The following is a 12,401-nucleotide window of genomic DNA, read 5'->3' on the forward strand; positions in this document are numbered from 1 at the left end:
AGTGTTATACCTTCTTGTTATTCGCTTTGAATGTTATACCTTCTTACGTTCACTTTGACTCTGGAAACAACAATACACGACACCGAATAAAAAAAAATAATGATACATATCAGATACGTACCCCGTCAATGAATCACAATACCAAGCAAGAAGTTGACTGCAAATTAAACGCTTATGGTTTTTTTCTCTATACGAATGTATCTGTGGGAAAATCATACGGTCGTTGTATGCTATATATTTTAGGGATTCAAGCTCTAATCGCTACTGGGCTACCACTCTTTTTTAAGTAGCACATTAGTTCTGTCCATATGTCCAAGTCGGGTTTCACCATGAAAAGAACCAAGAACCGACCCGACCCGATTTTATATGAAAAACTGGAACCGATCTAAATACCTAGGTGCTTGGGTTCGGGTCGGGTTGAGTATATTTTCGGTTCGGTTCTTGGTTATTTTCAGTCCGGACCTAAACTTGCTCACCCCTAATGTAGAATACTAGAAGGCATCCAGTATTATTATATTATTCCTTTTTAAGTTAGGGGCTGTTCGACAACTTCTGAATGGTTAAGTGCTGAATAAGTAAGAAGTCTGAACCATTAAGTGCTGAACCAAATAAGAAGTCTGAACCATTAAGAGCCCGTATGATGCTTTACTGTTCAGAGGCAAATGTCTGACCATTTCAGATTAGAGGTCTTAACCATTCAGAGTCAAGTATAATGTTTAACCATTCAGAGGCGAATGTCTGAACCATTCAGACATTTGGTCGTGAAACAAACCGTCTGAACGATTAACTGCTGAACCAAAAAGATGTCCGAACTATTAAAAGGCTTATTTTTTTTAAAAGGTAAACAAACAACCCTTAGTCTGGTAATTACAGTTGGCTAATGACGTTAATTACAGTTGGTTAATGATGCAATCGATTTGTACATAAACAGTTGTAGATACGAAGAACACTTCATTCTCTGCAAATCACCACTTCTCCCAATTCATAAATGCCAACCATCATCTCACTCTCATCTAGCGCTAACCCTAACCCTATCTTCTCACCACTGCAACAACAACTACGGAAGAATTCCCCTACCCTTACCATTAACACATGTCGATCATCGCATTCATCGTCTTCCCCAATCTCTCCAACAAGTTACAGTTATTATTTTAGCTCCAGTTCCAACTCCATTGTAACCAGATGCTCATCTCATTCAGCGTCTGTTGTTGATACGGTCGAGTGGCTCGAGCCTGAAGTTGATGATTCGAATAGTGATGGTGTGATTGAGGAGGATATTAAACCTTCGATTCCTGTTAGAGCTTATTTCTTCTCTACTAGGTATCATAATATTCGCTATAGAAATGTGTTTTATATGCAATTATGTTGTGTTATCCAGAGGAATCAATTTTGATTATGTTTGAAATAACTAGTGTGAACAACAAATAATGCTTAAACGGATGCTGTCGATTAACTTGGTGAGTAAATACAGATACAATCACATGTGTAAATGCACAAGTGATGGAAGTTATGTTTAGCGGTTTAACGGTAACATAACTTATAACTACTAATAACTGTAACATCAGTTTATAATCGATTAACAGCTGTAGGATAGTTACCTAACTAATAATACAACATATGTCTTAATGTTAGATAATACAGGAAATAACATAATTGAGTTTAAATATCACCAGATTATGCCTCTAGGATATGTGTGCCCTTTTGTGATTTATATGAACTTGGTTAGTTTGTTGTGATTAATTTTGCTGTGTAATATCTATTAATTAATTTGGTGGTTCGGTGCAGTGTTAATCTGAGAAGTTTAGTGGACCAGAACAGGCACAATTTCATCCCGCCTACATCGCGCATGACTAACTATGTTGTGTTAAGATTTGGCAGCACCAAGCCTGAGCTTATTGTAAGTCGTCTCGGTTTTGTGATTATGATATTTTAATGTGTGCCGTAGTGTTGGCATTGTGCATATGTTTTAGGGGTAAAATATTGTGCACCGGTTGTGTAGATTCATCGATTTAAATTTGAATATATGACTGAGGGGTGGCGTGAGAACTTACTGTTTGAACATTTTTTAATAGCTAACAATTTGGTCGTGGTGATTCTTCTGAAAATGTTGTGTTGGGTGGTTACTGTTTTTTTTTTTTTTTGGGTAAAGTTGGGTGGTTACTGTTTAGGTTGGTGAAATGATCTTCTAGAAATGGCATTCCTTTTTCGAATGGAGTGTCTTTGATTAAACTATATACTTATTTGTTGTCAGCTGGAACACATCATGAAGAAAAAAAACTATATTGGTTGCTTTCTGCATCATATATTCACCTCATGACTTCATTTTTTAAACTTTAAGAAGTTTTGACTTCTGTAAATTGCATCTCTCTAGCTTCTACGTGTATCTTTGCACATGAATAACTGGACTATTGTTCTTATCTGGTTATTACTTAGCAGTTATTATCCTGTTACTTTATATATCGCTGCCAATTGAATCTTTTTACGATAATTATACTCAGTAGTCAGTACACCATTGTTGATGACAATCACTCATTCATGTTTTTTCAGGGTTCAGGTGCCACGATAAGTGGAAGTGACTGCTGTTATATGGTAGTTTTTCAGTATGGTTCAGTTGTCCTGTTTAATGTTCGTGATCAAGAAATTGATGGGTATCTGAAAATTGTTGAAATGCATGCTTCAGGTTCACTGCCTGAGATGAGAAAAGATGGTGAGGTGCCATTAAAGATGTCCTCATCTACTGTTATATTTAAAATCCTCATTGTTCTTTTATGCTCATACAATCTCTTACATTTTGTTTTTTGTGATTTCATATGCTTGATCTGTCTATTGAAATCTTAAGTTTGTGACCTTTATTATGTGTAATACTCAGAATATGAAGTCAAAGAGAAACCGACACTAGACACATGGATGCAAGGTGGATTAGATCATATAATGCTTCAGTATTTGAATATTGATGGGATCCGTACGATTGGTAGCGTTCTAGGACAGAGTATTGCACTTGATTATTACGTTCGCCAGGTACGTTAATTCTGAAGTTTACATAGAGTTCCTCACCGTATGAAGATTTAATCAAGTGCATTTTTTTACTCGTTTTAGGTTGATGAAATGGTTGGAGAATTTACTGATATAAACAGTGGTATGGCAAAAACTGGAACCTTCCGGATGAAGAGGAAAAAATTATTTCAATTGGTGGGAAAGGCAAATTCAAATCTTGCAGATGTAATTCTTAAGCTTGGACTTTTCGAGAGGTACAACTTATATTATGTGATAGAAAATGTAATTTTGTTGTCTATTTATATTCCATATTTAATAGAACTACTGATAGAAAATAATATTGGGTTGCTCAGATCTGATATCGCATGGAAGGATGCTAAATATGCTCAGATCTGGGAGTACATGAGGGATGAATTTGAGTTGACTCAGAGGTTTGCTAGTTTGGATTTCAAATTAAAATTCGTGGAGGTAAGATACGGCTTCAAGTAAATTTCTTTCAATGTTTGCTCATTGTGTGGCTGAAATGGTGACACTTCAGTTTACTTTTCTTGCAGCACAATATTCGTTTTCTTCAAGAGATCCTCCAAAATAGGAAATCCGATTTTTATGAATGGGTCATTATTATACTCATAGGTGCTGAAATTCTTATATCTGTTTATGACATTACCCATAAGTCTGTTACATCTCTATAATACTTTGTGTGTATCATTTTGAAGATAGAAAAGAGTTATACTCTAAACTCCTGATACTCAGGTGCACCGTGTATACTGTATACCCATATAGAGGGTGAATAGAGATTACTGATCATTGCGATTCTTTAAAAGCACAATTGATCGTTGAATTAAAAAGGCTGTGACTTCATTTTCTTCATCTTTTCATTTTGAATACTCTTTTTCATTTATTGATTTTGAATACCTTGTTACTTATATTTCTGCTAACCATATTTGCCAACGGTATATGTTGGTATATGAAACTAAAAATAACCAACAAGGCTTCTTTGCATGTTATTGAAACTAAAAATCGTTTCGGCTCCGAAACAATGATCAAAATAAAGAATCTGTAGTATCTTATCATTGAACACATTTGTTAAGAAAAAAAGGAGAAATTTACCATTGCGTTTGATTTCCGCCGCACTTACAGTAAAAGTAGAATGCTCAATTTGTTATATCCACACATGTTGAGTTTTGTTGCAGGGGTGACATGTAATGGAACTCAATTTGCAGGAGTTGATGAAGAGGTGCATTACCATTTATACCCTTTTCAACGTTGCTCTGCAGTTCTCCTAATGGTATGGCTGCTAGAAACCCCTTTATAAACTCTTTACAACAAGATGTTCCTTTACATGCAAATTCCGGGCTGTTCTCTTTCTCTTTCTCTTGCTCTTCATTCTTTATTACACTTGCATGATTATCTACTTCTGTTTCTACCTTTGAAGTTTTCAATTGCGGTTGCACATTAAAAACCATACTGTCTTCATTGAACTTCAATATGTAGGCTTTATCACACCCTTCCGCTAGCCTTTCTCCTAACGTGTCAATTATGTAAATTTCATTTCTTTCTTTTTTGAGAACAAAGAAATGATCATTCCAACTCACAATGTACACACCTTCTGAAGACGATTCACCGTTTTGGATCTCATCCCATATGGTGTCAAAAGACATTGCATCTTGTAAAACATCTAAGTCATTTACATTTTCGAGCTTAAAAAAGCCCACATATGACTTTTCAGACACCACCTCCAGTGGTCTGATTTTCGCTTGTATGACCGTATCAAGGTCAAAATGTTGATCCAGAAACTTACCCTTGTGAATTTCTTCTTCGCATAAGCTTCTCCACTCTCTTGACCCGTCCCTAATTAATTTATCCAATTCACATTTTAACGGTAGAGTATTCGGGTTTGTATACAACCAGTCAGTAATAAGTGTAGCAATTACCGTGCATGCACCTCCTCCTAATGCTTTCTCACTCCTCTGATCAATTGTAGCCAGAAATATTTCCGTCTGTAATTCCAGTTTTCCATCTCTACTTTTTATCGTTCTCTTTTCCCACTTGCCTACCTCAAATCTCGCACTATCCATAAACTCACCATCTTTAATACCACTTTTTACTCTATCTTTTCGTGGTTTTAGGTACGAAAGTAGAGTTCGACGTGCATTATCAATATCGTCACCTCCTTCACCATTTGCTTTATTCAAGAGTGGTGCATCCTTGGGCTTCTTTCTTATATTCCATGAAAGAAGTCTTGTTAGCTTAATTTTCTCCAAAACTTCATAACTTGTGGCTTGTTCTTTACCTTGATTTTTGTATATTATAGTTTCATGTAAAGATTGACTTCTTATTAAATCTATGGTCTTTATTCTTTGATAACTTTGATCAGTTTCTTCTTCGGTTTCCGACTGGGAGCTCTCCATTTCCATCTTGTTTCTTGTTTGATTTTGATTTTGAAAACTTACACATGACAGAAAGGATGGTAGCAGGTGTGTTGGAGATATAGGGTGAACAATGTTTTTTGTATGATTTTTTTCAACTTCAATGACATCTAGTTTTACCTGAAATTTTCATTAGGTTATAATGTTATATTTCAGCTCCAGTCGAGCTATACATACACAAACGTGTATATATATGAAATAATTATAGTCTAATCAGGCTTGCAAAAATCTTGAGTTACCTTTAGTATGGCCTCGTGGGTGACACCGCCAATGCGGCAATTGACTGGTAGTTTGACCGATCTTTCTGAACGGCTAGTGAGTTCGGTAACATCTATTTTGACTTTAGCCAACATATCAGACTTGGGGTTTGATTCCACATCTATTCCCTGTTAATTTCTATGTATATTTAGATACTTATACAAGCAGAATAGGGCAGTTATTATCTATATATATTCAGTTATGAATATCGAACATGGTACAAGTTGGTGCTAGGCGAATCTAGGGTAACGGGTCAAAACGGGCCGGGCTGGGGTCAAAAATATTTATTTCTTAGAACTGCATATGGTGCCAAATATAATTTTTACAAGATTTATAATTATCAATAATCTGAAGATTTCCAATTAAATGATTATTAAGTTTTATACCTTAGAAATACACTTGGAACAAATTTCTACCTGTTTCCAATTCCTTTTAAGCTAATTTTTTATTTGACCCATTAAAAGTAAGACATAAATCGGCCTACTAATAAGTTGAGTTTGTAACTTACATGAACCTCGAGTTCGATCTTCCAGCTTCTAGGGCTCCTGCTGTTCACATCCAAACTGCAGCTCTGCTCAAAATCTTCATTCCAGCTAACACGGCCGTCAGGGTTTATGCGCTGTTTGGAGGTATAATCTTTTTGAATAGCTATTCGAGGTATGTGTCCTTTTTTGGGAATTTCTAGTTTAACATGCACTTGCAGATTATGATTATCTTTATTAGGAACATGATCGATAAGCAGGCCTTCAAGCTCACAGATTGTGAGGTGGAGCTTGAAGTGCTTGGTGCCTGATGTTGAACAAAACATCCAGTTTCTCATTTTGATCTTTTACTTGAATTGATTTTGATGAATAAAGGCTAATCTGAAGATCTTGTTGTCTTTATTGTGAGGGTTTCAGGGTGTTTGACATTTGTAACTTAAACATAAAGTACAGTTGCAAAATGCCAAAGTCAATTTCTTGATTTGTTAAGAGAGGTTTGAAAACAGTTGTTATGATTATATAATAGAAACATGTCTCATCTTTCTGACTTCTTCTATACCTACTCTCATACCTTCTAGATTGTGTTAAAATTTGATTTTGTAACCTCAACTTTTGCTGTTTGTACAAAAGTAATACTTTAGGCTTAGTCTTTTGGTACCTAAATATTAAGCGGGCCGGGATCTCTGCTAAAAAGGAGGCTCCAGTAATTTTCTGACTGACCCCTTAGAGGGGAGGTCCACTTTATGCCCGGCGGACATCCTTGTGTTTGGATGGGAAGGGAGGAAACACGCTTGTGTAGATCTAACTGGAGTCTCCCCCCTTGTCGGGCTCAAGGACAAGGGCTTTGTCGTAGGGCAAGCGGTGCTCAAGGCAAAGGCGAGCAAAGTGGCAAAACATGAGAAAGCCTGCCTGGAGAATCAACATGTGTTTGTCCCGTTTGCGTTTGATACCTTTGGTGGTCTCGCTCCTGACGCTGTGCGACTTTTGAATCGGGTTCAAGAAGTCGTTAATAGTAATTCTTCTTCGCTAAAGGTTTCAAACTTTGTATTTAGTAGAATTGGTTTTTCTATTCAAAAGGGGTGGCGGCGCAACTTGTTGCCCGACTACCTGCCATTGCTTTGTAATTGCCCTTTTTCGTGTGGAATGATATTGTTGTGGGTTCCGTTTAAAAAAAAATCATTTGAACCCCAAACACTATGTGTGTGTAAATGTATTAAATTGTGCATTCTTATATCTCTAGATAGTATTTCTGATAATAAGTTATTAGTTTGTAGCAGAAAATCAAAGATATTTGAAACTTCAGCCCTTTAGGTGTTTGTTGTTGATGTTTCCAGACCACTTCATAGAATGGCTCAAATTAACCTACCTACACCCCTTGACCAGTTGACCTTCGTGTGAAATATCATAATCATAATAAAAAATACACAATACTTTACTTGCCTTTAGAAAGTCAAACAATAATGACGTTTTTAACTATAATATGTGTGTTGACAAATTCTTATCAAAAGAATTGAAACCGTCCTATCATATTAAAGAAAGATTTTTTTTTTTTTTTTTTTAACAGAAAGGGGAATTTCATTCAACCAAAAAGCTAGCCAGTAGCTAGCAAAACAAAACGTACAGACCCTATATCATCTATCCCATAATCATATTTGGGCCCATAATACACCATTCCTCATAACCAATACATTCTAATTTTGCTCTGTTCTTGAGCCATAAATAAGTGCTTTCCATAACATCCTCCAGAATTCTGCAGTTTGTTGAGAAGGTACCTCGAAACACTTTTTCGTTTCTGTACAGCCAAATTTTCCACAATGCAGCCACCGCGACACACTTTGCGGCCATTTTCCTTTTCTTTGTTAGTGCTGCGTTTTCTATCAGAAGTAATAAGTCCCTTACCGATCCAGTCGAACACAATCCATCCATTCGCATCCAAGTACCAATCAACCACCAAAGAGCTCTCGTTGTAGCACAGGATACTAGTAGGTGGTCCACCGTTTCCTCCATCTGACCGCAATTTGGGCAGAGTACGTTGCCCACCTGCACTCCTCTTTTGCTAAGTTCGACCCGTGTGGGGATCCTGCCTTGGACACTTCTCCACGCCAACAAGTTGGCCTTTGGGATTGCCCAGTTGCACCACTTAATTCCGTCCAGATTGGTGATTTGAGGACCGAGCGCGTTGAGATCGGCTTTAACTGCTTTGACTGTGAAGGCTTCGACTAAGTTCGTCATCCAGCCCCAAACATCTTTACCACCTGTTATATGGAAACTCCCCAGTCGCTCCATCATAGAATTAAATTCTGCCCGGCACTGTGCGTTTTCCGGGACAGCGATCCACTTGCAATCCCACTCCACCCCTTCGGTTGTCGATTTATAATTTTCTTTAACGAACGCCCTTTTGTTTTCAGCCAACTTGTATAGACTAGGATACGAATCCTTCATTCTGCAATTTGAAAACCAAACGTCTTCCCAGAATCTAACCTTTTCGCCACCACCCATCTTACACACCAATTTTTTGTAAACGTCGATGCCTTTCTTTTCAAAATCCTTATGTATTGCTGCTATGTTTTTCCATATTCCCGGTTGGTTTTTGTTTACTGGAATCAGCTCTTCTTTCCAGTTCCTGCCATGTAACGCTAAAATGACCTTGGCCCACAGATGCTCGTTATCGTCCCTAAGCCTCCACCACCATTTGAGAAGTAGTGCCATGTTTGCTTCTTTTATGCTTCCAAGCCCCAACCCACCCCTCTTTTTTGCCGTAATCAACCTCTCCCAGCCAACCCATCTTATTTTGCCGTTGGATTGCCCGCATCCCCATATGAACTTGCGTCTTATCCCTTCCAGAGTATTTACTACTTTCATTGGAGCCTTGTAGAGAGATAAATAGTATGTCGGCAGGTTACCAAGTACCGCTTTCGCTAGAATAACCCGACCCGCAAAGGACATGAATCTGCCTTTCCATCTTGATAATACCCCGTTGAACCGGTCCACCACCGGTTTCCAGCTAGCAACCCTATTCATATTGCCTCCCACAACCATCCCTAGATAATTGAAAGGTATAACACCATGGCTGCACCCGAGGGTCGTGGTCACCACCGACATCTGAGAATCGTCCAACCCCACACCGTATACCTTACTTTTAGACTGGCTAACTTTGAGACCAGAAGCAAGAAAAAAACAACGCAAAATTCTTGCAAGGTTCTTAGCTTGTTCACTGTTACCGTTGCCCACAAACACCACATCATCCGCGTAAAATAAGTGGGACACCGTGGGTCCCCCATTCGGGAGTTTAATGCCGCTAAACAGCCCCGACTCTGTCGCACGCTCCATAATTAAATTGAGAGATTCCAGTGCCAAGATAAAAAGGAATGGAGACAGCGGGTCTCCTTGTCTAAGACCCCTTTCGAATGCAAAACCAGACGAAGGGGAACCGTTGACTAAGACCATCGCTGAACCCGCATAGAGAATGCCCATTATCCAACACCTCCATTTGGCCGGAAAGCCCATGTGCATAAGGACTGTAACTAAAAACTTCCAATTTAGGCAATCGTACGCCTTTTCAAAATCGACCTTAAAGAGGGAAATAATGTTCTTCGATCTCTTGGCCCACGAGCAAAGTTCATTTAAAATCAAGGGGCTGTCAATAATATTCCTTCCGCTAATGAAGGCAGATTGTGTGGGGGAAACCAATCCGTCGATCACGGTTACCAGCCTGTTAACTAGAACTTTAGATACCACCTTATGAACTAGCCCAATCAATGAAATAGGCCGGAAGTCGTTGGGTATTTTAGGGTCGTTTGATTTGGGGATTAAAGCGATAAAAGATGCACCACTTGCCTTACATAGAGAACCATGGGTATGAAATTCGGTGACAACGTCAAAAAACGGGGACTCGAAAGAAGACCAAAACTTTCTAACAAGGGCGAATGACATCCCATCCGGACCCGGTGCTTTGTCGCCACCGCAGTCCCAAACAGCTGCTTTTAACTCTTCTTTTGTGAACGGCGCTATAAGGAAGCTTTGCTGGATCGGCGATAACTTTTTGAACCCTACATCCGATATTCTCGGCCTCGACTGCATTGGTTCCTTGAATCTTGATTTAAAGAACTCCCCGAACCTTTGTTTCACATCTTTTGGTTCTGTTATCCATACATTATCAACCTCTATACCGTTAATCCGATTTTTTGAGATGCGACTGTTAACCATTTTATGAAACAGAGAAGAGTTTTCGTCCCCATATTTTATCCACGTTGCTCTCGCCTTAATTTTCATCTCTTCAGCCTTTAATGCCTCGAAATTTTCGACGAGACTTAAAGCATCCAGTCTGGTCTTTTTTTCTTCCATATTCAGCAGGCGCGTTTCAGCAATTTTCTCTATCTTATCTATCATATTTTTTGCCTCGATCAGATTTCCCAACTCCAGAGACTTCACTTTAGCCCTCCAATCCTTAATCTCCTTCTTAATGATGATCAGTCGTTCCGCCATTTCTTTCCCTTTTGTTGGAGCCGTAACGTCTATGCTCATTGCTTTGGCCATTACTTCTCTCAAGTCCTTATCACAAAGCCAAGTATTAAAAAAGCGGAAGGGAATCGGCCCGTAATCATCCGAAACGGCCGAGAGCACTATGGGTCTATGATCAGATTTTTCCCTAGGCAGAGCGAGTAGTCTGGCATTTGGCCACTTGTCCAAGAAATTATCACACACCATAATCCTATCCAACTTACTGCTTTTTGACCCGTCTTTATTAATGTATGTGTGGTTTGGACCGCCCCCGCCCATGTTAAACTCCGACAGTCCCGCGAGCCTGATGAAATTGTTGAAGGCCAATGCGTTGTTTGCGTTGAACTCCGAGTTCGATCTCTCCTCGATGTATCTAACCTCATTGAAATCACCGAGCATGACTATGGTTCCTTCCAGCGAATTCCGAATCACTAGCAGTTCCTCCCACAAGGCTTTTCTACTAGCGTCATCATTAGGGGCGTAAATATTGAATACAAAGAAATCCCCCTCCTGCCCAATAATCTTCCCTCCAACCACAATGTAATTCCGTTTGGTGATAATCCGATTGCTTTTGAAAACCCCCGGATCCCACAATGATATCAATCCCCCAGATCTGCCAACCGCATGAACAATCGCTTTCTCACACGGGGTGTTATCCCACAATCGATTCGCTTGTACCTCAGACATATTACTAAGTTGCGTTTCTTGAATAGCGTAAAAACTTACCTTGTGTGCCCTCTTTATACCTCTTACCCAGGCTGCTTTCGAGGCCCTGGCCGCCCCTCTAATGTTGGTTGTTGCAAAATTCATGGGAAACCGAGTGTCTCCTCCACTCCTCTAACCAGTTCCTCAACATGTTCTTTAAAATTAGCTACTGGGATGCCAATTGTGTCTCCAACAGCCAGAGTAGCTGCTGTTTCGCTGAGCACCTCCTCTTGTGATACCGCCTTTTCTGATTTATCCCGATCGCTATCCCCAAGGTTTTCTGTCCATTCTTCCTCACTGGAGCTGACTTCCCAGAACCGGTCAACATGGCCTTCTCTGATGAAATCGTCTTCACCGTCTTCAATATCTTCATCAATAAGCCTCCTACTATTTTTGGAGTTCCTGGAAGAAATGTTCTTCTTCCTAATATATACTCTGTTCCTTTTCTTCACTTTACTTTACTTTTCTTCTTCTGGGTAATATCAATGTTTAGGTCAGGCACATGATTCACCGGGTTAACCCTTGTGTGTTCCACATCCTTGGGCTTATCCATTGTAGAAGCTACCACCTGGGCCTTTTTGTTCTTTTGTCGATCACCCACCTTAGCTAGGCCCACAGGCCCAGAGCCTAAAACTTCAAACTGTGAAGATTGTAAGGTGGACCCCTCATCTGACTCCTCACGCGCCTGTGGTTTTTGAGAAAACCAACCGTCCCCCATGTGCATTGATTTGCCTTCTGATCCCTGTGTTCCACTTCCAGACAAACCAGCCGTATTCTTCAACGACCCCACAAAATTATTACAACCCATATGAGAAAGATGTTCCCCATGCACCCCATGCATGCTCCTCATCGGGTCACGAGCAAACATACCCAAATCAGGAGACTTTTCATTATCCAACCGTTCGACAACCGGCGTCTCATCATCTTCCTGGATAGTTTGAGGTTCCGACGGAGGCTGAGACACCCCTCCCGGCACCCGTTGCTCATCCACCGGCGTTGGAATTTCCCCCTCCTCAATATCATCCACCACATT

The 12,401-nt window shown here is 39.6% G+C and overlaps 1 protein-coding gene across 4 annotated transcripts; it reads left to right on the forward strand.

Annotated features, from left to right (window-relative positions):
- Positions 1 to 939: 939 nt before the first annotated feature.
- LOC110904997 lies at positions 940 to 6,652 on the forward strand. Of its 4 annotated transcripts, none has more exons than XM_022150863.2 (10): positions 940 to 1,320; positions 1,786 to 1,897; positions 2,548 to 2,707; positions 2,870 to 3,018; positions 3,097 to 3,248; positions 3,348 to 3,462; positions 3,549 to 3,627; positions 4,188 to 4,282; positions 6,215 to 6,338; positions 6,405 to 6,652. In XM_022150863.2, the coding sequence occupies exons 1-9, from the start codon at positions 989 to 991 to the stop codon at positions 6,314 to 6,316; spliced, it is 1,296 nt and encodes a 431-aa protein (XP_022006555.1). In that variant the 5' UTR covers positions 940 to 988; the 3' UTR covers positions 6,317 to 6,338; positions 6,405 to 6,652. The 4 variants fall into 4 exon arrangements, with proteins under 4 accessions (XP_022006555.1, XP_022006556.1, XP_022006554.1 ...); XM_022150864.2 differs by having other exon boundaries at positions 6,424 to 6,652; XM_022150862.2 differs by having other exon boundaries at positions 6,215 to 6,652.
- Positions 6,653 to 12,401: the final 5,749 nt, after the last annotated feature.

This window comes from Helianthus annuus, chromosome 14, assembly GCF_002127325.2.
Source record: "Helianthus annuus cultivar XRQ/B chromosome 14, HanXRQr2.0-SUNRISE, whole genome shotgun sequence".
NCBI lineage: Eukaryota > Viridiplantae > Streptophyta > Magnoliopsida > Asterales > Asteraceae > Helianthus > Helianthus annuus.